This window comes from Siniperca chuatsi, linkage group LG15 (genome assembly GCF_020085105.1).
Source record: "Siniperca chuatsi isolate FFG_IHB_CAS linkage group LG15, ASM2008510v1, whole genome shotgun sequence".
Lineage (NCBI taxonomy): Eukaryota > Metazoa > Chordata > Actinopteri > Centrarchiformes > Sinipercidae > Siniperca > Siniperca chuatsi.
This window is the reverse complement of record NC_058056.1, coordinates 12718142-12743913: the sequence shown is the minus strand read 5'-3', so window position 1 is coordinate 12743913 and position 25772 is coordinate 12718142. Positions and strand designations below refer to the sequence as shown.

At 41.7% G+C, this 25772-nt stretch overlaps 2 protein-coding genes across 6 annotated transcripts in view; one reads left to right on the top strand and one right to left on the bottom strand.

The window, feature by feature from the left end:
- Nucleotides 1-14366, top strand: part of fsip1 (fibrous sheath interacting protein 1) — a 30167-nt gene extending 15801 nt beyond the window's left edge. For 4 of the 5 annotated variants that reach the window (XM_044165896.1, XM_044165895.1, XM_044165898.1 and 1 more), the window contains 2 exons: nucleotides 4204-4356; nucleotides 13745-14366. In XM_044165896.1, the coding sequence (XP_044021831.1) occupies nucleotides 4204-4356; nucleotides 13745-13846 (255 nt within the window). In that variant the 3' untranslated portion in view covers nucleotides 13847-14366. The remainder of the gene's footprint in view (nucleotides 1-4203; nucleotides 4357-13744) is intronic. The other variant, XM_044165899.1, reaches the window with a different exon arrangement.
- Nucleotides 14367-16577: 2211 nt separating this feature from the next.
- On the bottom strand, nucleotides 16578-25554 carry LOC122861455 (thrombospondin-1-like). Its single transcript, XM_044165892.1, has 22 exons — nucleotides 25348-25554; nucleotides 25161-25244; nucleotides 24261-24820; nucleotides 24058-24136; nucleotides 23808-23897; nucleotides 23591-23700; nucleotides 23134-23253; nucleotides 22597-22693; nucleotides 22303-22476; nucleotides 22032-22208; nucleotides 21765-21938; nucleotides 21394-21674; nucleotides 21092-21310; nucleotides 20879-20986; nucleotides 20314-20473; nucleotides 20084-20202; nucleotides 19413-19647; nucleotides 19013-19240; nucleotides 18650-18921; nucleotides 18460-18557; nucleotides 18217-18356; nucleotides 16578-18120 (listed from the first exon to the last, which is right to left on the bottom strand). The coding sequence occupies exons 2-22, from the start codon at nucleotides 25222-25224 to the stop codon at nucleotides 18113-18115; spliced, it is 3513 nt and encodes a 1170-aa protein (XP_044021827.1). The 5' UTR covers nucleotides 25225-25244; nucleotides 25348-25554; the 3' UTR covers nucleotides 16578-18112.
- Between the last annotated feature and the right edge of the window lie 218 nt (nucleotides 25555-25772).

Sequence of the window (25772 nt, the reverse complement as noted above, 5' to 3'; positions counted from 1 at the left end):
ATCATCAAGGTCAAAATATACTTTGGTTTATGACCAAATACCTGCAAAACTGATGACATTCCCTCAGTTGTACTTCCTGTACTGTCTCTCCCTCCACCCTGAAGCACTGTGCCGATCAGCTGTCTCCGGCGTTCACAGATATCTTTTACACCTCACTGGAGACATGCCACGTACCAGCCTGCTTCATGATCTCCACCATCATCCCCGTCCCCAACAAAACAAGGACCACAGGACTTAATGACTACAGACCAGTCACCCTGACCCCCTGCAGTTTGCCTACAGAGCCAACAGGTCTGTAGACGATGCAGTAAACATGGCCCTCCACTTCATCCTTCAGCACCTGGATTCCTCAGGAACCTGTGCCAGGATTCTGTTTGTGGATTTTAACTCCGTCATTAATACCATCATCCCGGCTGTGCTGCAGGACAAGCTCTCCCAGCTGAGTGTGCCCTGCAGGTGGATCACAGACTTCCTGTCTGACAGGAGGCAGCACGCAACGCTGGGGAAACACATCCCAGACTCCCAGACCATCAGCACAGGTTCCCCTGTCCTTTCCCCTCTACTCTTCTCCCTGTACACCAACAGCTGCATTTCCAGTCATCAGTCTGTCAAGCTCCTGAAGTTTGCAGATGACACCACCCTCACTGGGCTCATCTCTGGTGTTGATGAGTCCGCCTACAGATGGGAGATTGACCACCTGGTGACCTGGTGCAGTCAGAAAAACTTGGAGCTCAACGCTCCTAAAACAGTGGAGATGGTTGTGGATTTCAGGAAGAACCCAGCCCCACCTCCCCCATCACCCTGTGTCACTCCCCAGTCGACACTGTGGAGTCCTTCTGCTTCCTGGGAACCATCATCACCCAGGACCTCAAGTGGGAGCTGAACATCAGCTACCATCCCTTCAGGACCCTGAGACACTCCTCTCTGGCAGGAGGCTTCGGTCCATCAGGATCAAAACCTCACGCCACAAGAACAGTTTCTTCCCGTCCCGCAGCTGGCCTCATCAACAATGGGCACGGACTCTTATCCTCTCCCATAGACACTACATGTTACATACAGTCTCCACATCTTGGTCAATATTTTGCACATTCCTGCACAAACTGTACAGCTCTTTCATTTTAAAAACTGATATATTGTACATACTTTTTTCATATTTTTATTGTAAATTTTTCGATTTTAGATTTATATTTCTTGACTTTTGTAGTACTTATTTTTTTAAAAAAATTTGATTTTGTCTTACTGTGTTTATTGTTATGCATCAAAATACCAAAGCAAATTACTTATTTGTGAAAACCTACTTGGTAATAAACCTGATTCGGTTTTAGTGCAAATGTTAGCATGCTAACAGGCTAAACTAGAATATGGTGAACATTATACCTGCTAAACATCAGCATGTTAGCATTGTCATTGTGAGCATGTTAGCATGCTGATGTTAGCAGTTAGCTGAAAGCACCGCTGGGTGTAAATACAGCTTCACAGAGAGGCTTGCAGGTCTTGTTTCCATCAATTGGAATAAAAAATATAATCTTACTGATTTAGTTTGTTGAATCTGAATATTATAATTAACATACTGAAGAGCTTTCCATTGAGACTTAATTCTCACTTGTAGTGTAACACCATGTCTACACAAACCATAAACAATCTGCATTAAGAACAGATCTCATTACTGGTTTCAGTAATGGGAATATTGGGACTTTAAGAGGGGTGTGAGTGAGACCTAGGTGTCACTTGACTTAATATTAGTAGCGTATGTAACAAACTATGTAAACCTCCGAGCTTTGCTTTTTTTCCTTTGTTGTAACTAAGCTAATACAAGACAGAGATACAGTGACGAGGAGGTGAAAGCCAGGAAAGAAGATGTGTAATTTGTGGACCACCTATCTTTGCTGTAATTAGGGTCAAATCAGTACAGTTTATACAAAGAGAGTGTGGACTTTCCCCTTACACTCACCAGAGTTCATAGGGTGTTAATTTAGCTGCAGAGAATTGGTTTAGTAAGAAAATAAGTGACATACATGCCAAATTCATTCAAACTTTGGTCAGTCTATAGTTCTTGAAAAGTAGGGCAGCTGTCATTTCCAAATTAAATAAACTGTTTCTCCCAGAGATTTGGGCTTTTTTAGAAACATGCATTTAGTGGTGTGAGGATGGTGGTAAAGCTAGACTTTAATTTTTATTTTTCCTGGTTGGAATGCTGTGTTTCTCACTCTGGTGCATGACAGCAGTCTGATCCCATCATGGTCCTGGCTTTTGTAGTCTGGATGAGGGAGTCTTAACTGAAGGGCTCTAGTAACGACCACTTAAAAGAGGCTTCAGATAGAAGCTGTCATTATTTCCCTATAGGGAGACAGAGGGCACTGGTAGGTGAGGCCACACACACTTCTTAGGAGATTCTTGTTTTTGCCAAGATTTAAATTTTAAAGTTAAGCCGCACTCATAATTCAGTTGCCTAAAATCTGTCTAAATGCAATAGGTGATATTAGTCGAGTAGGCATGTCTGTTTTGCTTATTAACAAGGGCAGAAGCATTTATTTTTCTTCTCAACATACTGGCTCAACTTAACTGAAATCCCCTCCTACCCTGGGTTTAACTAAGATCCTATCATAAATGTGTCATAATAGATTTAGTAACTCAGAGTTTAAGCTCACAATTTGCTGGATCCAGCCGTCTCCAGTAACCTACCATTTCGCTGTATGCAAGTCCCTACTGAGATGTCGACATTTTATGAAATATCCATCAATTTCAACATTATTAGATCATACATACGCCTGCCTGGCATCCAGACTAACCAAGAGAGATGGAGATTTCAACCACATGGCGCTGGACTGACACTCCAAAACAGCCCTGTGGTTGGCAGCATCCTCTCAGACCCAACAATTTTTTCGACCTTGTTGCTGCTTTTATAGAGTAGCTGTGTATTTTTAGCATGAGCACTAAAAAGGTCACGCTGATATGACCGTACCACAGGTCATTCACTGGTCAGTCTCTACAGTATTGTTCATTTTGCTATGTTTTTTCCATCCTTACTTATAAAGAAATAAATTGTGGGTGGGGTGGGGAAGGATATTAAAGGTCCAGTGTGTAACATTTAGGAGGAGCTATTGGCAGAAATGGAATATAAAATTTAAAGTATGTTTTACTTAGTGTATAATCACCTGAAAATAAGAATCGTTGTGTTTTCATTACCTTAGAATGGAGGAGGCCACCATATTGCATGGAGGAGGCCACCATGTTGCACTGCCATGTTTCTACAGTAGCCCAGAACAGACAGACCAAACACTGGCTCTAGATAGGGCCTTTTGTGTTTTTCACCACCATAGTTTCTCCTACACACTTGGAAGGGGAGGGTGATGCGAGCAGTATTCATATGGTTGCAAACTGCAATTTTACCACTAAATGCCACTAAATCCTACACACTGGACCTTTAACAATTTGACCTATATCCTTTAAGATTTGCCACAACTACGCTAGCTTTTCAGCACTTACTGGTGATCATACTACATTTGCAGAAGCTAGTCCTTCATCTTAGCATAGCATTTCAGTATCAGCGCAGTATGTGACACTTATGACCTGTTTAAATACCTGACTATCTAAATGTGTCATTTGAATCTGATGACTTTACTTCGAATCATTCTCTCTCTGTGACTGATCCCGAATGAAAAAGATACATCCTGTGGTCAGAAAGACAAGCCTCTCACTTATCAGCTCTCTGTGGATGGTCCTGCAGGCATGACGCTCCCATTTCCTCCTGACCCATTTTCAAAGTTTGCTTTGGATGCAGCTTGAGGTTGTCAACCCAGTGCACATGGATGCCATAAATGTGTGATTTATGTTGGATCCCATGTGGACTGTAGCTGAGGTATTGGGCTTTCTCGGGTCTTATAATGAGTACCTGATTTTGCTCTGAGTTTTCTATAAAAAGCAGGAAAGAACCATTGGTGTTCATCTCTACATCTTTAGGACATACCATGATGACATTTTAACAGATATAAGCATACTGTAACTCAAGAGTGTTAGAGGCATGGAAAACGTTCACTCAAATTAATTGTGATGAACTGTTATTTGGTTTTGATCCCTATTTAAATGTTTCCGAGTGACAGCCAAAAACTGTGAGTGCAGCTCTAGGAGAGTACCCAAGCACATCCACATGTGAGAGGAGTTGTTTGCTCCCCGTGAGAACCAGTCATGTCTGTTGTGTATCAGGGCCATGGCTCAGAGGTTGGCTGGAAGTGCAATGGGGACCCGCAGCCAGGAGAGAAGGTCCTGCAGGATATAAAGGAGAGGAGAGGGCAGGAGGGGCGGCTCCAAGAGATCCAACAGCAGCTGGAGATCCTGGGCCAGAGCCATGAGATGACTGTGAGTTCAAAGTAGCTATATTCTTTCACACACACAGCAAAACACACGCTCAAATTCACATAAGTCCTTACATCCACACACTGTCTGTGTTGTGCATTATAACACCCTTCAGTGCTTCTATCCATAGACACGTGTGTGACAAATTATTACAAGCACACAGCTCATTCTCAGTCATTCTCACAAGGGGACGATGAAATCACATGCAATATTCGTGTCTCTGCAGGCCCATATTTTTTCCTCCTTTTCTCCATTTTCCTTCTCTCTCTTTGTATCACTAACACTCACTTTACAGTTTACAGTTTTGTGTAAAATGTATGTTTTGATTTGCATTTGTTTTCAGTGAGGAGTTAAATATCTTTCTCTGCTTTGCTTTGCACACGGGTTTGTTCTGAGGGCGAGGATGGTCGTTTACTCCACTGATAGCCTTTTGTCCTCCACGGTGTTTCATTGCTTTCTAGCGTTCCTCGCTGAGATTCGATGTCAACACTCCACAGTGTTCCCTAGAAACCATTGAACTCTGTCTTGTTTTAGGAGACTCTGTAGAGTTACAACCACAGAACTGTCATTCTTTCCCCAAACCCTGTAGCTAAAGGCCCAACACAAGAATGTTCCAAGAACAAAGGTGGATAGCGCTGATTTCTGCACCGACATTTATGACTTTAAATTTTGTGTGAAAGGAAAACATTTGAGTTAAATGTAGTTGTTTGACTTTGTCATTGTTCAAATGGTTGCTGCTCCTGGTCATGTGCAAGAAACTACCTGTTTGATTCTTCACAGCACTGCTGTCGATGGAATACAAATTCAAATGTGTTATCCTAAACTTTATCAACACATCGGCTGTCACACTGATGAACCACAACGTGAGGTATACATGCCTAATTTAAACATAAAAGATACCCCTCTTGATCACAAACAGTGAGGTAATAAAAACATTAAGTTGCTGCCACACCCTTACATCAAACAAGGCACCATGCCATGCAACCCAAACCTATTCTTGGCCTAATTAAGGAGACACAATTTGACATTTTTGTGCTAATTAAGCCAAGCCGTGTTTGAAGAAACAGTTCTTTCATTATGATCACAAAACATCAAAACCACCAGTCTCTTAACTACTGGTGCAGCTAGACGCTCTTTACATTTAGCTGTGTGTCACTGCATTTTATATACTGTCACTAAATGATTGAACGCAGTGAGCGACTGCAATGTAAATAGCACACTCACTGTGTATATTCTTAGTGCCACCAGGCTTGTTTTATGGTTTATTTATTTGTACGGAATTTGTCTGGGAGGGCATTCTTAAACAGTTTCACACAGCTCCAGTATGCTCATAAAGTTGATTTGTATAACATTCGTAACTCAAATGTCTTCTCACAGTCTTTTTGCACCTGAAGTGTGTACCAACTCTGCAGGCTTTGTGCATAGTTTTAGTATAAGAGCATGTTAACTAAGAAAAGATCAGTTTGTAAATAGAATGATTTTTTTGTTGTATTGAATTGAGTAATTAAGTGACAATCAGAGCAATTCAGGAAAGGCCAACATCATTTTAGATAAAGAAAGTATTCCTCCCAATGCTAGCAATACTAGTACTATTAAAGTATTAAGTACTTATCTTTTTTCTTTCGAGTTAGATGAGAAGATTGATGAAGTGAGAGCCAAGAGGTGGTTAGCTTAGTTTAGCATTAAGAGTGGAAGCAAGGAGAGAACGGCTGGCCTGGCTCTCTCCAAAGTTCAAAAATTTGCCTGCCAACACCTCTGCCTAATGAACACATTGTATCTTATTTGTTCAATCTGTACACACACAGGAATGTAAAAAATTACAATATGTGGTTTTAGGGAGAGTTACGTGCTGAAACTATTCTTCAGAGAACAACCATTTATCCATCTGCATAGCACTTCTGTGCATCATCTCTGCTGAATGTCGGCAAGCTAACGGTGACAACAAAACTTCGGCAAAGAAATGCGCCCGGCTGTTGTTCGAAATATTTATAGCATGTAACTCCCTGTATATTTTTATTTGTATATGGATTATACAAGATACATTGTGTTTAAGTGAGCTTTAGAGGTACTGGTAGGTTTATTGTTGAACCTTTGGAGAGAGCTGCAGGCTAGCTGTTTCTCCCTGCTGTCAGTCTTTAAGCTAAGCTAGGCTAATGGCCTCTTGGCTCCTGCTCCACACTTAACACACAATCTAGAAAGTGGAATCAATCTTCTCATTTAACACTCAGCAAGAAAACGAATAAGTGTATTTCCCAAAATATCAAACTATTCCTCTAAGTACTAGTATTTGTAGTATTTTCAATAATTTTTTAACTTTAGTACCCCATTTTCCCCCTTTAGCATAGCTCCAGTTCATTAACAGTAAACCACTAATACTGCCGTATATGAAGTGATATCATTCACTTGGAATGATTTTGAAAATCTAGTCCAATGTCACTATATAAGCTGTGATACTGAGGTCCAGATAAAATTATTTGTTTCTTTGTCTGTCAAACCTTTTAAAGAAGTAGTGTCTACTCATAGTCAGCGATGACAAGAGTAAGAAAATGAATCCTGAATTCCAGAGAAGTAAGCCAATGTAAGAGTTCATGAATTTGTTTTAGAAATATATTTCAAATACAATGTTTTACAGAAGAGCAATATCTCTAAAAAGAAACTTCCAGGATGGATTGGATATTAGATGTTTTCCCTCCAAATGGGATGTGTGCCACTCGATGTTTAGCCTGGCCTGCTGCTGGACTGTAGCACCTATTTTAAAGGTGGAAAATGATCAAAAGGTTAGTCTCACACATTGTAGAAGTGACTACAGATTCTTTGCTCTACTTCAGTTTGATTGATTCCAGTGTGTAATAGAATTCAAGTGTTTGTATAGAGATCTACCTGATTTACCTTTTTGCTGATTTGATTTATTCAAACAAAAGCTGTTTTGTGTTGGATTCAGATCTAAGACCTGTAATTTTGTGCTTCATCTCTGCTTCTCCTTTCTCTCATTCCCCATTCCAGTAAAATGTATGTCTTTGCCAAAGAATCCCTCCTCTCACCTCTGATTTTCCAGTTTCTTTTTTTCGCTGTTAATATTATTTGCCTTTTGTCTACAAAGAAGAAATTGCTGGTATGACTGTCATTGTTCTCTGTTAATGAAACATACATCTACAGTAGGGGGAAAAAACATTTCCAGAAAGAAGAGATAACACGAGTTCAGCTGGGTTATTATCAACTGAAGCTAAATCTGTGATACTCAACAGCTGATCCAGTGCTAGTTTTCCTGCAACTTCCTTTGGCTGCATTCCTAGATCAAGTGCAAAAGGAAGGACAATCCCATCATTTACAATAAGGCAGGGTGGTTCCAGCAGGGCAATCTTGGTCTAATCAGGCTGACAGTTAAGGTTCAAGGTACATTTATTTGTCATTCTACAACACAGGGCTGCACAATGAAATTAAAGTTGTAGTTCTCCTTCATGCTACACACACAGAACATAAATACATATATTTAAAATTAGCATAAAATAAAATAAAAGCAATATATACAGTTACTTATATACATATATTATATAAGGTAGTGGAAATGTGCAAAACCAGCAACAGAAGTACAATTAAGCTTTCATTTTCATGCCAGACAAACACCACTCCCATGTGTTTTGGACCAGTCACAACAGACAAAACTATTTGATCTGATTTTAATACACACACAGAGATCACATCACTTTATGTCCACATTTGGTCTGAAAACAGCAGTTTTTCATCTCTGGTGGACTTGTTACAGCATCACTATTTAATTCTCCCCAGCTTCATGTCTTTACATTAGCTGTAAGCACATGGGGACTAGAATATGTTTAGTTTTTAATTCTTAAACTGATTTATTCAAAAATCTCATTGCAATGTGAGAACCTTTAATGTGTGGTTGGATGATAAAAGTTATATTAAAACCACAAAAAGTAACTATAACTGGAATCATAAAAAATATCAGAATAAAACCTGTAAATATAACTGAGTAAGAGGAACAGAGCAGGGTATTAAGTGAACACACACCTACAGTCCTTTCAACGCAAAGAGGGTACTCACTCGTCAATCTGTTAGGTTGGCTTGAATCTGTTAGGTTTACTGTGCAGGCTTTGTTCAGCCTCATTGTTGTGCCAACTCTGCAGTTTCACAGCTCCTTTTCCACAGTCTGGTTTGCCAGAAAAGAGGAGCCATGGAGAAAAGGGCTTCTGTCACCCTCTACTTCATTCCATCCATGGCTACTGGCTGTTAGCCTTTGGCTTATCAAGCTGTCTGCTCTTGTTTGCCACTTCACAGTCTCCTAAAATAGAGGCATTTTAACAAAAAAAAGGTTCTCCACAATAGTGTCTGCTTTTCCTGTGTCAATGAGAATAAGTGGTGCGGCCACTCATGGCCATGCAGTAGATGGTTTTTGTTATAAAGATGGCATTTGTGATATGTGCATTGGTAGTTGTAAAACACTCTCTTTGCACTTTAAGTTAGCAAGCTAGACAGTACCTTTCGGTCATGTTATATAACCTGAGCTAAAGCTGTAAATAACCTAAAAAACAACTTTATTTCTTGTCGGGCTTCATTTAATGGCTCAGTCACAACAACCAGAGCAAGGTGTAATTCACATGCACAAAGACACTCGGGGTGTGTCCAAGTGCACAATATTTTCATTCATACAGCACATGTGCAAGGTGCCATGTGTAAAATGATGGGGTAAAATGAGGATATTGGGATTCAGACAGAAATCACTATAGATTGACTTTAATGAGATACCTCAGAAAATAAATCCCTCTGGCAAACTATTATCTATATTATCCACATTGTCTGACGTTTGACAAACTTGTTTTTTTCTTCTAACCTCGATGCATTCACAACATGATGTCATCGGTGTCCTTGCCTCGTGAGTTGGTCTCAACATTTGAATGGGAGCACATAGAATGTAATGAATAGAACGCCTCCCTATATTAGTGGAGAACTGGCCCCTGGGTCTGTGGCTGATAAAGCTGAGGTATGTGAGTGAAGTCAGTGACCTTGAAAGCTGAGCAGCCCACGGTTCTGCACCCTGTATGTACATGAGCCAACAGCTGTACAGAGGTGGTGGTCCATTGCAGGGCAGATAACTGGAGGGCTGAACAGTTCTGGCTTTGACAGATTTATCTCCAGGTGGGAAACTGATACAGGACAGTGACCGAGAACCTTGATCTTTTACCAAAGGTAAAAGGGGGTTCACCCACCTTGCCATTGTTTGTTGGGAGAAGGAAGAGGAGTGAAGTGACAAATGACAGTGAATGCACTGTAAAGAGTTGCTAGACAGGACAGTGAGGTTTTCCTTTACACTTGCTTTCTCTGCACATGGCTTTTTGTGGCTACAGGCCAGACTGAGACAGATACAATAAGCCCACTGGGTCTGGATAGCAGGTGGGAGAGCAAGAGCACAGGGAGCAGTATGAGATGTCTGGAGCAGTAATGCCGGCTTTCTGACAATAACCACCAGACATATCGGGCTTGAGGATTTATTTGACTCTAACGTTGTGTTTTCCAAGACTCACTGACTTTAGTTATGAGTCAGTCATGAACTTTGGTAAGAATGAAAGGGAACCGATGTGCCTGGGGAAAAAGCTGTTCTTATCATTTGTGGGATCGCCCATTCATGGAATAATAGATAATTATCTAATAACGTGTTGGGTCCATGAGCAGCCACATCAAAGCCATTTCCTCGTTGATGGGTTGTTGTTTCGATACAAATTAATCTAAATGTTAACAGCAACTCTCTGAGCAGCAGGGAAGCAGGCAGTCAGTGAGGGAGAATCTTTGAATATGCAGCAGTGTTTGGATGCACTTTAACTAAAAATTATACAACGGAACACGGTGTTTGCAAAGCATGTCATCCTAATGAATATTTTTGAATGATTGTTTGAATGATATTTATGAATGTTTGTTTTTCTGTTAATTTCATTCTTCCATTGTCCTTAGCAGTGTTCAGTAAGTAAGTGTTAGTATAACTTTGGTGATAGTCTGCTGTCTTTCCATGAAGCTGTCAAAGGCCCCTGATTTTCCCCAATAGGAATTGTCAGTGTTAAGTGAGTCTATAGATTCTCCACCTCCAGCTTGAATTTCACGTTTATGCCAGAGGATGTATGTCTGGGAATAACTCAAAAACCTGCCTCTAGTGTAGCAGCCCGTACAGCTGCACACTTCCTTTGACCGAGAAATGGTCATTACAAAACTCCTAATTTATGTATTTACATCTTCTCTTGCAGTATGTTCAATGAATACTTGCACAAAAACCACTCATGGTTTTATCTTCTCCTGCTCTATTCAGTCTGATAGTAATGCTGTGTTTACAAACTTCCAACCAGGCTCGACATTGTTGTCCCTGTCTCAGTGATAACCCGATGGAAGAAGGATATTCTCTGGAACCACCTCAATCAAACACATTATGTTTTCTCTTTGGGCAGCTTTCCTGTATTCACAGCTCTTTAATCTGCTGCTCACTGAAATGAGTGTTGTGTCTGCTGCGAAGCTGAAGCCCTGGACTGTGAAGAGCTGAAGTGGCTGTAACACTTTTGTTTAACTGGCTCTGTAGAGAGTAGGCAGACAGTCAGACAGGAAAACACATATCAGTCACCCACAGACACCCTTGGCCTCCCTACTATTAAGGGCACCTGAGGTCAACCACTTTTACGGAGTCACAACATTTTGCCACAGCAGTAAAAAACCCTCTTTCTTTCTTCCATCTCCTTTTCTCTCCTCTCTTTAGGAAAGTCTAACTTGTAGTTCCCATCCAACCGGCTGGTACTGGTTAAAGGCATTTCTGGCTATTAGTACTCCAGCCAGTGGGGCACTTTTTTTATTGCCCCATTCACAAACACTCAACACTGACATGCCTGTAATTGACCAGTGATTTTTTTGTGCCATACATCTCAAGTTGCAGTAATGGCTCACTTATGTTTGTGCAAATTTATGTTATAGTTGCCATTCTAAGCAAATGTTTTTTTCTTCTTCTGTGAGTGGGGTGTCAAGTATACCTATTAAAACATACTGTAGAATAAACATGGAAGGGAAATAAGTGTATCCATAATCCCTACCAAGTGTGTCACTAGTTTATCCATACGATTACATGCAAAAATAAACACACACCATACACATGGGCTTTATTTCTCTCCCATTTTGAGGTGAAGGTCAGGTCCACAGGCAAAGGGCCATGTCTTGCTACATGCATGTCAAAGGACAAAAACATGCTGTGCTGAAGGGGGCGTGGAGACTGGAATGTGTCCATGATGCCTGTGGTCTCCTGTCCATTGGTAAGAGATGATATGCAGCGTCTTGGTAATTGAGTAACATGGCCCTACCCGCCATGACCTAAGGGGTGTCATTACATCGAGAGGACTTTGAACATGAACAGGATTGTTTGGGAGAGATGTACATCAGCAACTGGGTCCTGGTGAGGGGCTGGAGAGTTTCAGAGGGTGGTCTGGTCAGAGGAGGAATACAGATGATCGATGAAGAGTATTAGCTTCAGCTAGTGGGGATAAATGAGACACAGGAATGTGATTTTGTCTCGAGTGACTCAGCAGGATGTGGGGAGGAGGTGAAAACAACTGCATGGGCATAATATTCTCTCTGTCTCAGGCCTGAGAGGGATCACACTGTGGTGCAAGCTGTATTTTAATACACCCAAATTTTAATACAGGTTATTAATATGTTTGCATTTGGCTGTTGTAATATATAGGAAAATAAAAATTATTTAATTTGATACCGGATTGAATTTTGCATCTGCAGATCTCAAAATTGCACAAATTAATACTTTTAAATTAAATAATACGACATTTGGGGAAATACGCTTGTTCGCTTTCTTACCAATAATTAGGTCAGTACCACTGTCATGTCTGTATGCTAAATATGAAGCTACAGTAGCGAGTTAGCTTAGTTTAGCCAGCTAACCTGGCTCTGTTCAAAGGTAATGAAAAAAACAGCACCTCTAAAGCTCACTAATTAGCATATCACACTTCATATCTTGTCTGTTTTAAAAACAAGATAAAGCTAGCTAGCTGTTTCCCCCTGCTTCCTGTCTTTATGTTAAACTAAGCCAGTTAGCTTATCTTAGCACAGCACAGCCACAGCAGGTAGCTGTTTTCAGCAAAAAGGCTCTGATAAACACTCCTCTACTGCCCAGCCCCAAACAGCCAACCCACAAAGTTAGCTGTTAGTTAGTGAACATAGTGGAGAATTTAGTAGCTAAATAACCAGATATTTCCCTCAGGAGTTAGTGAAGACCAAAACAGAGCTAAAACAAGAGTGAATATTGGACTTACATTCGTGAGGTGGACTTAAACACGACTTCAAATGAATGATAATGTTGCTCCATGTCTGCTGGATGCGTAAATAAAAATTGTTTGCTAACACTTTGGCCATATTAACTTTATAAGGTGATACGACGTCAATGCTGGATCAGGACATCCCTTCTTTATTCTTTAAGGCCAGGGATATTCTGTTCAGTGTGGGATGACACCTAGAAACATGAGTGCACATGCTGAGCGAATGATGACAATGATTACTATTCAACCCAGAGATTTAAGGTCTGGCTTTCCTGGCCACATTTTTGGCATAATGCTCATGTCATGAAAGGTAATGAGTTGATATTATTGGAACAAATTGACTGTTGAGTTGCAGCTGACTAAACAAAGTACAACATTCTCACACCAAGAGACTGTCCATGAGCACTCGTATATAGGTACAGTAAATTAGTCATGTCTTACCTTAATGTTGTGAAAAAGGAATTAAAAGTTTACATAGCCAAATAATTTGAAATCAGAAATTACAGTTGCAGTAGCCAGATAACACACACCACTCCCATGAATAGATATTGGCATTTATTGAAACCTTTTCCTCATAACCTAGTTTAAGAAGGTTGGCTTTTCTCCTTGAATGCACATGCACTCCCGGAAGGCTGCCTGTGAGGAGTCTGACTTATCAGTAGAAAAACAACAGCTTTATCCAACTAGAAGTGTTTTTTTCCTGGACAGCTTCCAAATAGGCACAGGGGACGACCGCAGCAGTGAAGTATATTATTATGAACTGCCACTGTTATCATAGGTCATGCATTAGTACAACACATTGTCTGGATTTGTCAAGAACCGAGTTTTAAGTCCAGTAAAGGATGTTCATAATGGGAACAAATTTAGGGAGGATGTTAGGAAGATACACGTGACCTCGATACTGCCTAAGGTCTACTGTACAGGTCTGATTGGTTGTAAAAGGGTGGGTTTCTATGTGCACGCATGCATGCACATCTGCACATATTCTTGACTTTGTTTTTATATGCATTTAACCCTACAGTCTGAAATCATAGATATATTTTCGAAAATCATACATACATTATGTCTGTGTCTTCCTGCAGAATGAGTCACCAGACCTTACTGAGGAGCAGTTACTTAGTCTGCTGGATGAATGTGAGCTGACAGAGAGCTGGATCCAGGATCTTGAGACGAATGACACATGAGACCCTGAAAAAAGACTCAGATGGGCCCGATCCATCTGAAGCCCTGCTGTCGCCTATCAAAAGATGCATCATTGCTTAGATATCACTATCACACTACTAGGGGTTGTAAGAGAAAAATTACTGGATCTAAACATATTTAATTACCAGAATATTTCATTATCACAAAAGACATTTTGATCTCACAACTCCTGAGTGACAAAATTCACTGTAAGGCTTTTAGATTTATGTAGACATAACTAACCTGTCTTATATACAGTAACATAAACTGATTATGTGTGTATTACAGTGTGTCAGTATTGTAAAAATTGTTTACTTTTGGTTAAATGGCAAACTGAGGATGAGAACTATTATTTTTATCCTAATTTGTCTCCATGTGTTCAACATGTAGCTGGATTGCCTCCCATTGTTTTTGTTTTTATGGTTCTGCATAAGGAAACGGAGCAGCAGGGCCACCCTTTGTATTAACCTAAGTATCATAAATGAGAACAGAAAATTGCTGTCATTAAATCTAATAACCGGGTATGGTGGCCGCAGAATGTTCTACTGCACACATAAACACTCAGCTGATAGCACACTATACTGTATTATCCTTAAGCCCTCTCCCATGAAATATAGTATGTCTCTGTTAGTAATGTGTGGTCATGTATCCAAAGTGGCTGTTAATGAGGACAGAGGGATGATGTGTGCTCCACAGGAGTGATAGCCAGATCCAGTTCAGCTCCCAGCAATCCTTTCTTTCCTGGTGGCGATAGGTGATCTGCTTCAGAGTGGGTCAGATTCGCGTCTGCGAGCCGGTTTTGTTCCGTCCTCCAAGCGGCTTCATACCCCACCGGGAGCGTTTCAGAAGCAGAGCGGTTTGCCTGCCTGACGTTACTGACTTGTTGATTTGGTCCTTTTTCCTAGACTTTTGTGCTTCTATCATGGGTAAGTAGGTTGCATAGTTAAATGGTTAAATGTGTGTCTGTTTTAGTTTAGTATTTTTGTTGATATACGACCGGGAGTGAGCGCCGGGTGTTTTATTTAGAAAATTGACCGGATTCTCTATGCCGTTTCTGTGTCTGACTTCCGTCAAAAATAGACTCGCAGCGTATTCACCGCGGAGCAGAGCGGAGAACCGCGTCTGGTGGCTCACGAGCCTGGTCTAGAATGGCCGCGATCAGCTCCGGCGGCCGGGTCACAGCCGGAACGCGACGCAGCTGTGCCTGGTGGGATCCAGGCTTTAGTACGATCTTCTGAAATTGGACCCTGTATGACCTCTTTCCAGCTTATTTTCATTTTAAAAAACGGGATTCCACTGACAAAAGATGGTCAGCTTTGAGAATTATGCCTTCTGGTTTGTTTGGGAGATTTGTAGAGCTGTTGACAAGGTTCCTATTGCTTCTGCTTGCACAGTGTGAGTAGCTAGTCTGCACCTGGCTGACCTCAGTCTTAAGGTCCCGCCTTTCCTCGCTCTTGCTTTGGCCACCTACAGGCCTGTTCGTCTCACTCTTCACCTCACCCACACATTCTGACCCTGTCTAAATGGCAGGAATTATCTCACATTCCTCCCGACTGAAAACACGTTGGCCAGGTGAGCCTCCAAGGTCAACCCCCAACGAGAGCCCTGCTATCAGTGAAACCTACAGCACTATCTGTAGGGAATGTGAACAGCTCAGCACAGGTCCAGAACAGCTCACGCAGACACTTTTCAGACTGACCGTGCTTGATTAGACTAATTTTACTAATTCCATACATTTGTAATAATTTCATAGATACATATGCAGCATTTTTGTCCATTTGAGAAATTCCAACTATGTAATTGACACTATATATTTTAAGTAGGTAGGATATACCGCTCATTAGGGGTAATGGAAACACAGTGAGCTCAGTGTGGTAAGAATGAGGTCATTTCTAATGTAAAGAGACCTGCAGCATACTGAGTCTGGGTTTTCTGGCACGACCCTCACTGGTGCCTTAGATTACAGCTCTTTCTGGCTTTGTGAAAGATCTGAATTATTAGCAGTCTGAATTGTGTTTGCTGATGATATACGGGTGCAGGGTCTTACAGCATAGCAGTCAGCGAGCTGCAGACCTAGTCTATGGATACCTCAACTACTTTGACAAGTTTTATTGAGACTTTTTTTTTAACTATGAAATTTCAGTGCACATTCTTACTGGCAAGAGTGGACCACAGTCATAAGTTAAGTTCACTTCCCCAAAGAAAGTGAATTTATCACTCTAGAGTGCAAAATTCCTTATGTCTACCTCTCACATGGAGTGTTGTCGTTTGAAGGTGCAAGGAGATAATGTGTAATCAGATCTGTATGGATGTGCTGTTTAAGTGAGTTATACTTCATGTTGAGTTTTTCTGCTGTTGACTCTCAAGGATACTCCCTTTCTCCAAGGCTTTACTAGACTCAACTAATGGATTCCAGTTGCTTGACACAGCATGGCTTGGCTCCCTTTGCTTTTCTAGGGAAAAGACCTCAATCAAAGGAGACACAGAGTCCAAAAATCACTGAAAGAAAAAAGTTCAGGTCTTGAGCTATTCAACGTACCATTTTGTTTGCCCAAAAAGACACCAACTGACCAAGATACTTTTTTTCCTGACGTGTTTATTGTTCACTTGACATTACAAAATACCAGGTAGGAGTATAAACAGCACTTTGGGTAGAAACTATAGTACAAAGTTTATAGAAAAGCTTCACTAATAATTAAAAAGACATAAAATCCAAACAAAGACATCCTCATGTCAGTGTGCAAATAAGTTTATACAGACAGAAACGCTTCCATATGAGGCTACGCTTCTAGATAAATTATTTAAATAGCATATATCTACACAAATGAAATAACCTCAACATAAAACAAACATAATAATTTATCAAAATGCACAAGAAATACATATAGCACAACATAGTCAAGACAACATTCCTTAAATCCTTTACGTTCCTGATTGGGCTTCTTTCGCTACAAAAATATCTTATATACAGCATATAAATGATACTGAAGTCTTGCTAAAAAAAAAGAAGCCAACCAATTTATACTCTGTTGCTAAGACAAGTGATTCTTGTGTATCGCTGGCCTCAATACAAAAATAATTAATGAGGTAATATTTGTACATAAAGGGTTTCCTTTGATTTTCCCTTGTCAGAAATGTACACACAAGCTCAGGCACACCAGTCATGCACACTGTGCAGAAGCAGAATATTTAGACATACTGTAAGTGATGCCCATCTTTTACTTTTTTACTGTTTTGGTCAAATGCAATGCTATATCTTGCCATTATATTATTGATATTGATTTCAGTTAATTGGAATAGGTTGCTGACAACATTATAAGATGGCAAGATGCAGAGATGAGCGAGAATTAAAGCCTCTATGATGAATAAGTAAATACAAACAGCCATACTAACAATGGTTTACTCATGACAGGAAATAGACTGGCCCTCACTGTAAAAAAATATAGATAACATAATATTTGCTAATAATTACTGTTCCAAAGCAGTGTTCAGTGTGCCTGCTTTGAGGCCCTGTGCTGTCCTGAATTTTGCGCTCTCTTCGTTTCTTCTACTGCTCTTTCCTGAGAAGACGAATGTTTTGGGCCAGCCGTAAGCCTCGGCTGAATACAAGACCTTGGTCTTGCATGAAAATGGGGTGAGGGGTCATTTAAAGAAATAAAAATAAAAAATTGATGCGGTTGTCTTCCTAACTATGCTAGTTGGGTGGCACACATGCACAAACACACAAACAACATTCACTCTCTTTGATAGTAACAGTCAGTCCATACTGCCCATGGTCCCTCAACAGTTCCTTCAAGGGGTATATTTACCCCTGCCTAAGAAAGTTCTCCCACTGCTTTCTCCATACTGAAACAAATATCTTTGAGTCCACAGCAGATGTATGTTAATGCTCAAAAATATATATATTTTTAAATTGAAAACATGGTCCGTCATCCACAGAGGAATAACGACAACAGTTCAGGTGTGCAAAGCAATAAAATGCCCCCCCGCCCCCCCATGCAGATCAGAGCAACAAAGTGAGAGGGCCAATTTCTTCTGAGCAGAGCTGCGCTCACAATTTGAGTTTTGTGCAGTGGTGCAGAATCATCATTGAACTTTCATTTGGCTTAAAGTCCTGAGGTCAGTTTACCTCACATTAGCTCACTTGCTCGTCATTCCTCCAATGTGCATTTCTCAAAAGAAAAAGTTAAAGAGATATTGATCCAGGTCTTGTATTATATATTCATACTGACAGACTGATTCTGTCTAGTAGGTATTGTGGTCCAAAATTATGTATCTGAAAGAAAGTGAAGAAAGAAAACACGTTACAAATAAAGTCTAAGGTGATGAAACCATTATTTTTAAAATATCAAACCATCACTTATGTGCTTACCTCTGCATTCGTATTTGAGGTCAGAGAAGTAAACCATCTCCTGAGAGAAAACGTACAAGCCTAGTCGCCCACCAGCATACGTTTTGTCGTAGATGTTTCCAGAATCGGCCATGATTCTTTTGCCTTCATACATGACCACTCTAAAAAAGAAAATGTAATCACATGAGCTCATTGCCATTTTAAAGTAAATCATGCAGATCTGTAACTGAATGAAAGGGCATGCTTCTGAGGTTTTGAACTCACCTAATAAGTCCAGTCTTGGGTCTGTGGGTCAGATGCCATCTGTAGGCAGTGAAGTCCTTCCAGCCAATGTTCTTGGGGTCATGCCACAGAGTGCGCACCTGGAAAGGATGAATTGCAGTGGTTGAAATGAGAAAAGCGTCAACCGTGTTAAATTATGTCTCAAACCCTGAGTCAATGAATCTACTCTCACCTGTCCTGCGGTGTCTCCAGTGTGCCACAGGGCGTTCCTCAGATGCTCACCAGGCCCGGTGGTGGAGTTGACTACTTTGATTGACAGGCCAGAGTAGCCTTGAGCTCTTGTGGGTGTGTGGGACCAGTATGTCTGTGTGATCTGTTTCCACATCACTGTGTAGAAGCGTGAGCTGGACTGGTAGCCAAACACAAACCCAGCGTAGTCATCATCTCTGTCTGTGTTGATGAAGAATGTTCCACTGAAGTCCACTGCGCTGAACTCATCGTAACCTGAATTAAGATAAGAGATGGTTTAGAATCACTTCGCTACCACTTTGTGTCCATGAACTTGCAATGAGATGTCTCTCTGTATATTACGTACCAACAGCAATGCCTGGATCGCAGTTGACAGTCTGCACCAACTCCTTGCCCTGATGCCGGACCACCCAGTTGGGGTCAATCTGGGAGGTGCCCTTGGGGTCCAGAGGAACCATTTGGAATCTGCGGAAGTCTGTTTCACTGATGGCAAAGTTCTCTGGGCACACATCATAGATGTCCAGAACATTGTCTTGGTCAAAATCGTCTTTGCACACATCACCACGGCCATCACCTGAGAGGAAAAATGTACATGGAAATCACAAAGATGGAAACTATGGACAAAGAGCTACAAAACTAAACCTGGAGGATATCCAATTAACTGAGGCACTCTCTGTATTTGTCTGGTAAATGGCACCAATGTTTCAAAAGACTGCATATGACACATGGTTGAGAGACTTACTCACCGTCAGAATCCACCTGATCAGGGTTAAAGGCCAGCCTACAGTTGTCTTTGTCATCAGGAATTCCGTCGTTATCATCATCATGGTCACAGGCATCACCCTTGCCATCCTTGTCGTGGTCTGCCTGGTTGGCGTTGGGTATGTAGGGGCAGTTGTCCAAGTTGTTCTGGTGACCGTCCTCATCAATGTCCTGGTTGTTGTCACACTTGTCTCCTATGAGATCTGAGTCAGAGTCGATCTGTAGGAGAACAGAATTCCTTTATGATGAGAATTCCCAAAGGCCAACTTTCACACTATAAGACTCTTGTCCTCACTTCAAATAACTCCCTTCACTGTTTTTCACCAGCCTCACTATGAGAGGTGTTACTCGGGACATGATTTAAATGTAGCCCCTTGTTTTCAGGTATGCAAGCAATGTCCCTTCAGACAAGTGTTCAGTGTCCTTGCACCTCAGCAAAATTACCCATTTTTATTTGTTCCAAAGATGGATGAATAGAGAGGAGAAGAGGGAGCATTGCACTCTTTTTCTTCAAAGCTGTCACATTCCTGTCTTTCATTAAAGCAGGTGCAATTTGTGGCCTTGATACTGTGTCCACAGGGAACTTCTACATAGTTACATGACAGGTCAAGCGATGTTACAGAGAATGGCTTGTAATGGAAAGTTCTGACATTACCTGATCAGGGTTGTGCTCCAGAGGGCAGTTGTCACAATGGTCTCCCACCCCGTCCCTGTCAGTGTCTCTCTGGTCCACATTGTAAACATATGGGCAATTGTCGTTCTCATTCAGAATGCCTGTTGAGTGGAAACATACTTATCTTAGCCTTCAGAACTGTGAAAATGCTTTTTAAGGCTAAGGAAAGGCATTAAAGATAACTTGAATGGAATTTGGAGAGATCCTCTTACCATCACCATCAATGTCAACAGCACAGGCATCACCCTCTCCATTGTTGTCAGTGTCGGTTTGGTCAGTGTTAGCCTCGAACACACAGTTATCACAGCGGTCGCCAATGTCATCTCTGTCTGCATCATACTGGGCAGGGTTGTACACTCTTGGGCAGTTGTCCTAAATTTATAGAGAAATAAAAGCACAATTAAATTACTAAAATGGGTCATTACTCAAAGAAATTATATTTATAGGAACAAAACTTTGCTTTTCAAGGCTTTTTTTCCTCCTCTAACTTTTGCTGGAATGTGACATTCCACTGCAAGCGAGCTGGTAATTTTTACCACAGCATTTTTTTTTGCCCAACTTTCCAAATCCACACTAAGAATTATGGGCAACAAGCCACCTCGTCCTCAGTTCTGGCTTTATGCTGAAATTATATTACACTATTCCTATGCTACTTGCTTTCCACTTTGACTTTTACATTCCTGTTGCCCAAAGGAAGGATGGCTACTGCTGATTGCTATGTCTGGTCTCTGAGGAAAGAACAGTTTGGGGCTAAAAAAAACTGCTGTGATGACTCACCCTATCATCGGGGATCCCATCATTGTCATCATCATGGTCACATTCATCACCCAGGCCATCTTTATCATGATCCTCCTGGCCAGAGTTGGGAAGGTTGGGACAGTTATCCTATAAAGGAACAAAGGAGTGGTTATGGAGGCAATCATCACAATAATAGAGTGCAGATGGGTAATAATGGCCTTTTGTATTTCTGTTCATGTGGGGTCTGGCTACCTTCTTGCAGTGGTAGGTGGCATTCTCCACACACAGCAGGTCAGTGTTGGGCCATCCGTCCAGGTCACTGTCCTCTCCGCAAATACGGCCATTCCCGGCATACCCTGGCTTGCACTCACAGCGGAACATGGACTCAGAGAAGACGCCCAAGTAGATGCAGTTTGCATTTTTATGACAGTCGTGGCTACCATCCTGGCAAGGGTTACGGGGTTTGCAAACCTAAAGAAAATTACAGAGAATTAAAAAAATGCAAGCAGCTAGCTTACTAGCCACAATCACAGCGAGTAAGTAATAACTCAAACCTGTTTTTTAGCAGTTGCCTGTTCCACTCCTCTTCCAAAGGGCTGAGGACCAGAGAAACGTGTGGGGCAGGGAAGACAGTTGTAACCAGGCTCAGTGTTCTCACAGCGATGGACACCGTTATGTGAATGGCAAGCATCAGGGACCTCTTTACACTCATCAACGTCTTTGCAGGTGATGCCATTCCCTGTGTAGCCAATTGGACACTTGCCACACTTGAAAGAGCCATCAGGGAAGCTGGCGCACTTTGTGCCGGCAAAGCATGGGTTAGAGAGACAACCATCTGTAGAGAAAAAGAATTGTTACTTTAAAAGAGTAATCTGTTGTGAATAATGACTTAGTTCTAAAATTCTGTTAAATCTTAAATGCTTACCAATAGGGCAGTCCTGTTTATTGCACACTTGAGACATAGTAGCATCACCAACGCAATCCTTTCCTCCATATTTGGGGACAGGGTCAGAGCAGAGACGTTTGCGGGTCTGGATTCCTCCACCACAGGTAACAGTGCAGGTGTCCCATGGTGACCAAGGTCCCCAACCTCCATTGACTAAAAAGTATCATAAAAACAACATTCAATATGTTCCACTGAATTCATACACTCCGACATACTGTATATACTTGCTACTGAAATTCAACTCACTAGGACAGGGTGACTTTTGGCAGATTTCGGTTTGACGTCCTTCTCCCTGGCAGTCCCTTCCACCCATCTGGGGTGTGGGGGAGTTGCAGAGGCGTATCCGCGTGATGACCCCCTCACCACAGGTCACAGAGCACGAAGACCAGGGAGACCAGTGGCTCCAACCACCATCCTGTTTGACTGTGAGCAACACATACACAATTAATTCATCATGCTCTCATACTGAGAATATTTATCATCACAATGGCTATGTTAAGAATGCTAAGCGACTTACAGCGTTTGTCACATTCCTGGGGATAGCAGTCACGGGTCTGGACAGAGGTGCCCTCACAGTTGTTGTTGATGCGGTCACAGGAGCGTCCGCGCTGCTGGATGCCCCGACCGCATGTCACCGAACAATGGGTCCATTCGGACCAGGGGGACCAACCGTCCTCTGCATAGTCGCTCGCTGTAGGGGGAAGACATAAAGTATGGGGATCGTTACCTTGAGGAAAAGATATCAAGAAAGAAATAAAGAAAATCAAATGAAAAATTATGAAATGTGCAGCAGATTTAAAAAGAAGCTTACGTGTTCCACAGCGAGGGCAGCACTCTCCATCGAGCACAGTGGCATTTGTACATGGGATCAGAGGGCAGGAGATTTTGCGACACATAGTAGCAGAGTTCTGGATAGAGGAACAGTTTAAATTAGTACAAGAATAATGAATGAGCTGACTGGTTGACTGGTTACTGGTACTGTTCCAAGCCTAATTGCTCTATTTCACAATGGAGTTATCTTTATCAGGGACATGACACTCCTGCTGTGTTGATAGAAAACATAATCCTTACTAACACTCTTCCACTAATGCCTAACTAATTACACAATATATGAACAACTTTCACTAGATGTTGCTGGAAGGGGAAAAGGCCCCATGCTGTTTTGTTGATAGTTGAGAGGAAGTGTTGAAGGCTTTCAGACAGAAGCAATGTGATTATAAAGGGAGGCGCTAACATAAACACTATTATCACTTCATTACAGCAGGGATACAGGATATAGCGCTGTCTTTCCTCAGCTGATTCCTGGCTTGTTTAAAGGTTGCATTCCAGCAAGTGTGATGACACTTACCTGGCAGGTGCACTCGGTGCAGCCATCCACGGTCCACTCGTCTTTGTCCTTGTACGCAATACCGTTGTGGAAGCACTTTCCTTTGGGGAAGTTCATTTTAATTTGTATGGTTTCCTCATACTGGGGGGAAAAGAGAGAGAGAGAAGGGGGTTGCTCAGGATGGATGGAAAACTTTTACTTTGCCAAAGTTCCACTACAAATGAATCACTGACAGACACCGTGATTCAAACATTGCTTGACTCTAGCGAAGCAGTGCAAATGCAACCGACAGCCAAACATATTTGTGTATTCACATGGGTCTCATTAAGGACTTGGCCAGTGACTGCCATTACAGCGACAAGTGGCTACGTACTGGGAATGCGTTAACTGAAAGCAGAGGGAAAGACGGAGAGGAGAGGAAAAGAGTGAGAGTGAGATTGATGACAAAGAGCAGACCCTTATGGCCCTTGGAGCTTACCACTTTGTGGAGCTCATTCGACAACTTTTTAACAACCACACCGAGTCCCTTGAGCTCCTTAAACATGCTGGCGATGTCCTCACAAGAGAAGCCGCAGACAGACTGCAGATCTGATTATGGGAGAGAAGAGCCCAATTAATTACTTCACCTCTCTAAAAGTTGACTGACTAGTAGAACAGAGACACAAACTTGTCTCTTTGGAGAAGAGAGGTCTCACCTTTGGTTTTGTGGCCGGTGTAATCAGTCCTAATGGCAGGGCTGGAGCCATTGACTGGGTTGTCCAAGGTCATGACATCGGTTAAGGTAGCTGCAAGGGGAAAAGAGGAGAGAAGACAAATTCATTTAGTTCACTGGAGCACAAAGTGGTAGTTCATTTATATCCTTATACACACTTCCATATTTTGCAGATGTATGAGGTCCACTCAGTTAAGGGAAACTGACATATTTGATCTATTTTTCAGACTTACCTCCACTCTGGCATCCCTTATTTCTCATTATGGCATCAAGAGTGGTCCCAAAAACAAAGCGCACATTTTGAAGCACTCCCTGAGGGACAATACATTAAATCTATTAAACCATCATTTTCACAAAATATAATGCACTAAATATTATTTTTCAACATTAGACAGTAATTGGGTTTCCATCTGAGCTAAAACACTGTAGAGCTTACCATGAATCTGTCCCTCACAGCTCCCTTTCCAATCCTGAGTCTGGCAATGTCTGCCACCTCCTGGGACAGCACTTTATGGATTGGAAAATCCATCTCTGACGCACTGATCTCCTCACAGCCGACGTAAAGCTGCACTCGGTCATCCTGAACGAACAGCGTGATGTTCTTCCAGTGTCCAGTGGCCAAATCTACATCCTCGATGCTCACGACCTGCTGCTGGTTCATGGTGGAGTAGACCACATCCAGAGTGTTTGCCTTCCCATTGGAAATGATCTCGAAAACGGGTCCAGAGCCGTCATTCTTCTCAATGGTCAAAAGGCTGCCCCTGGTTTTCTTGAACTGCTTCAGGTTGACCAGGAGGAGGAAGCCCCTTTCAGCCTGGATGGAGTCGAGGAGGTCCCTGAGGGAGCTGTCGGGGACTGGGGGGATCAGGTCTGCATTCAGGACCTTGTATGCAGGGCTGTAGGGATCTGCGCCTTTGACCAAACTCACTCCGTGGTGTCTCTTGTTTACCCGGGCGAGATCAAATAAGTCATACACACTGTTATCTTCCCGACTCTCTGCGGTCAAAGAAAAGAAAAGCATTGTTCAGTTTTTTTCTCTCATAATGACAGTGTGCATGAAAATGCATAAAAACAAAGAAACCCTAAAAGTAATAAGATATAATATATTTACTAGGACTACGCAAAAAGCCTGTAAGAGTTTAAATACAAACATAAAACATTATAAGAATATAACTGTCTTTATATAATATTATTAAAATATTATAGGGATACACAATGAGCTCACTATAACTTGAGTGCCACATTTACAGTCAAAGGTCCTACTCTAAATATGGAACGACTAATAACGTTTTTACAGGTAAAAAAAAGACTATTAACAGACATTTTCCATTCTTACCTGCCAATATTGCGCCTTCACAACTCCAAAGCATAAACAGCAAAAAAATGCCACACAGCATCATCTCGAAATCTCAAGTGATCCCTATTGCAACCAAGAATGAAAAACACGCCGTTACGGGACACAGCCAGGCTACATTTAGTCATTTATAAATAGTGGTAAATAATAAAAAAAACAGTCTACAAACCTTTAAAATGAAAATGCCCTCTAAAAATAGATTTAAAAAAGAAGAAAGTCCTTGCTTCTCCGATTATTTATCCCGTTTCTCTTCCTTTAGCTCTTGTAGAAGCTCATTCGTTTTGGGTAGATAGCTGCAAAGTCTCTATGAGCTCCTGTCCGGGATTTATTCCGATGCTTAGACTTATTCTACTGATTTATCCTGCCGATACAAGTGCTATTTAAACGTTTAAGGACATTCCTGAGGTCTCGTCTGGACCAATGGGGTGGCTGCAGGAGAGAGGGACGGACTTGCTTTCTTACCTCACAGCCAGTCAGAGTAATATCCGAGACGCACACACATGCAAAAAATGCATTCCTGAGCCGAATTTCTGTCACCGGACAAATATTTCATACACGCACCCGAGCCAAGACTTGGTCGTTTCCGGTCAACTT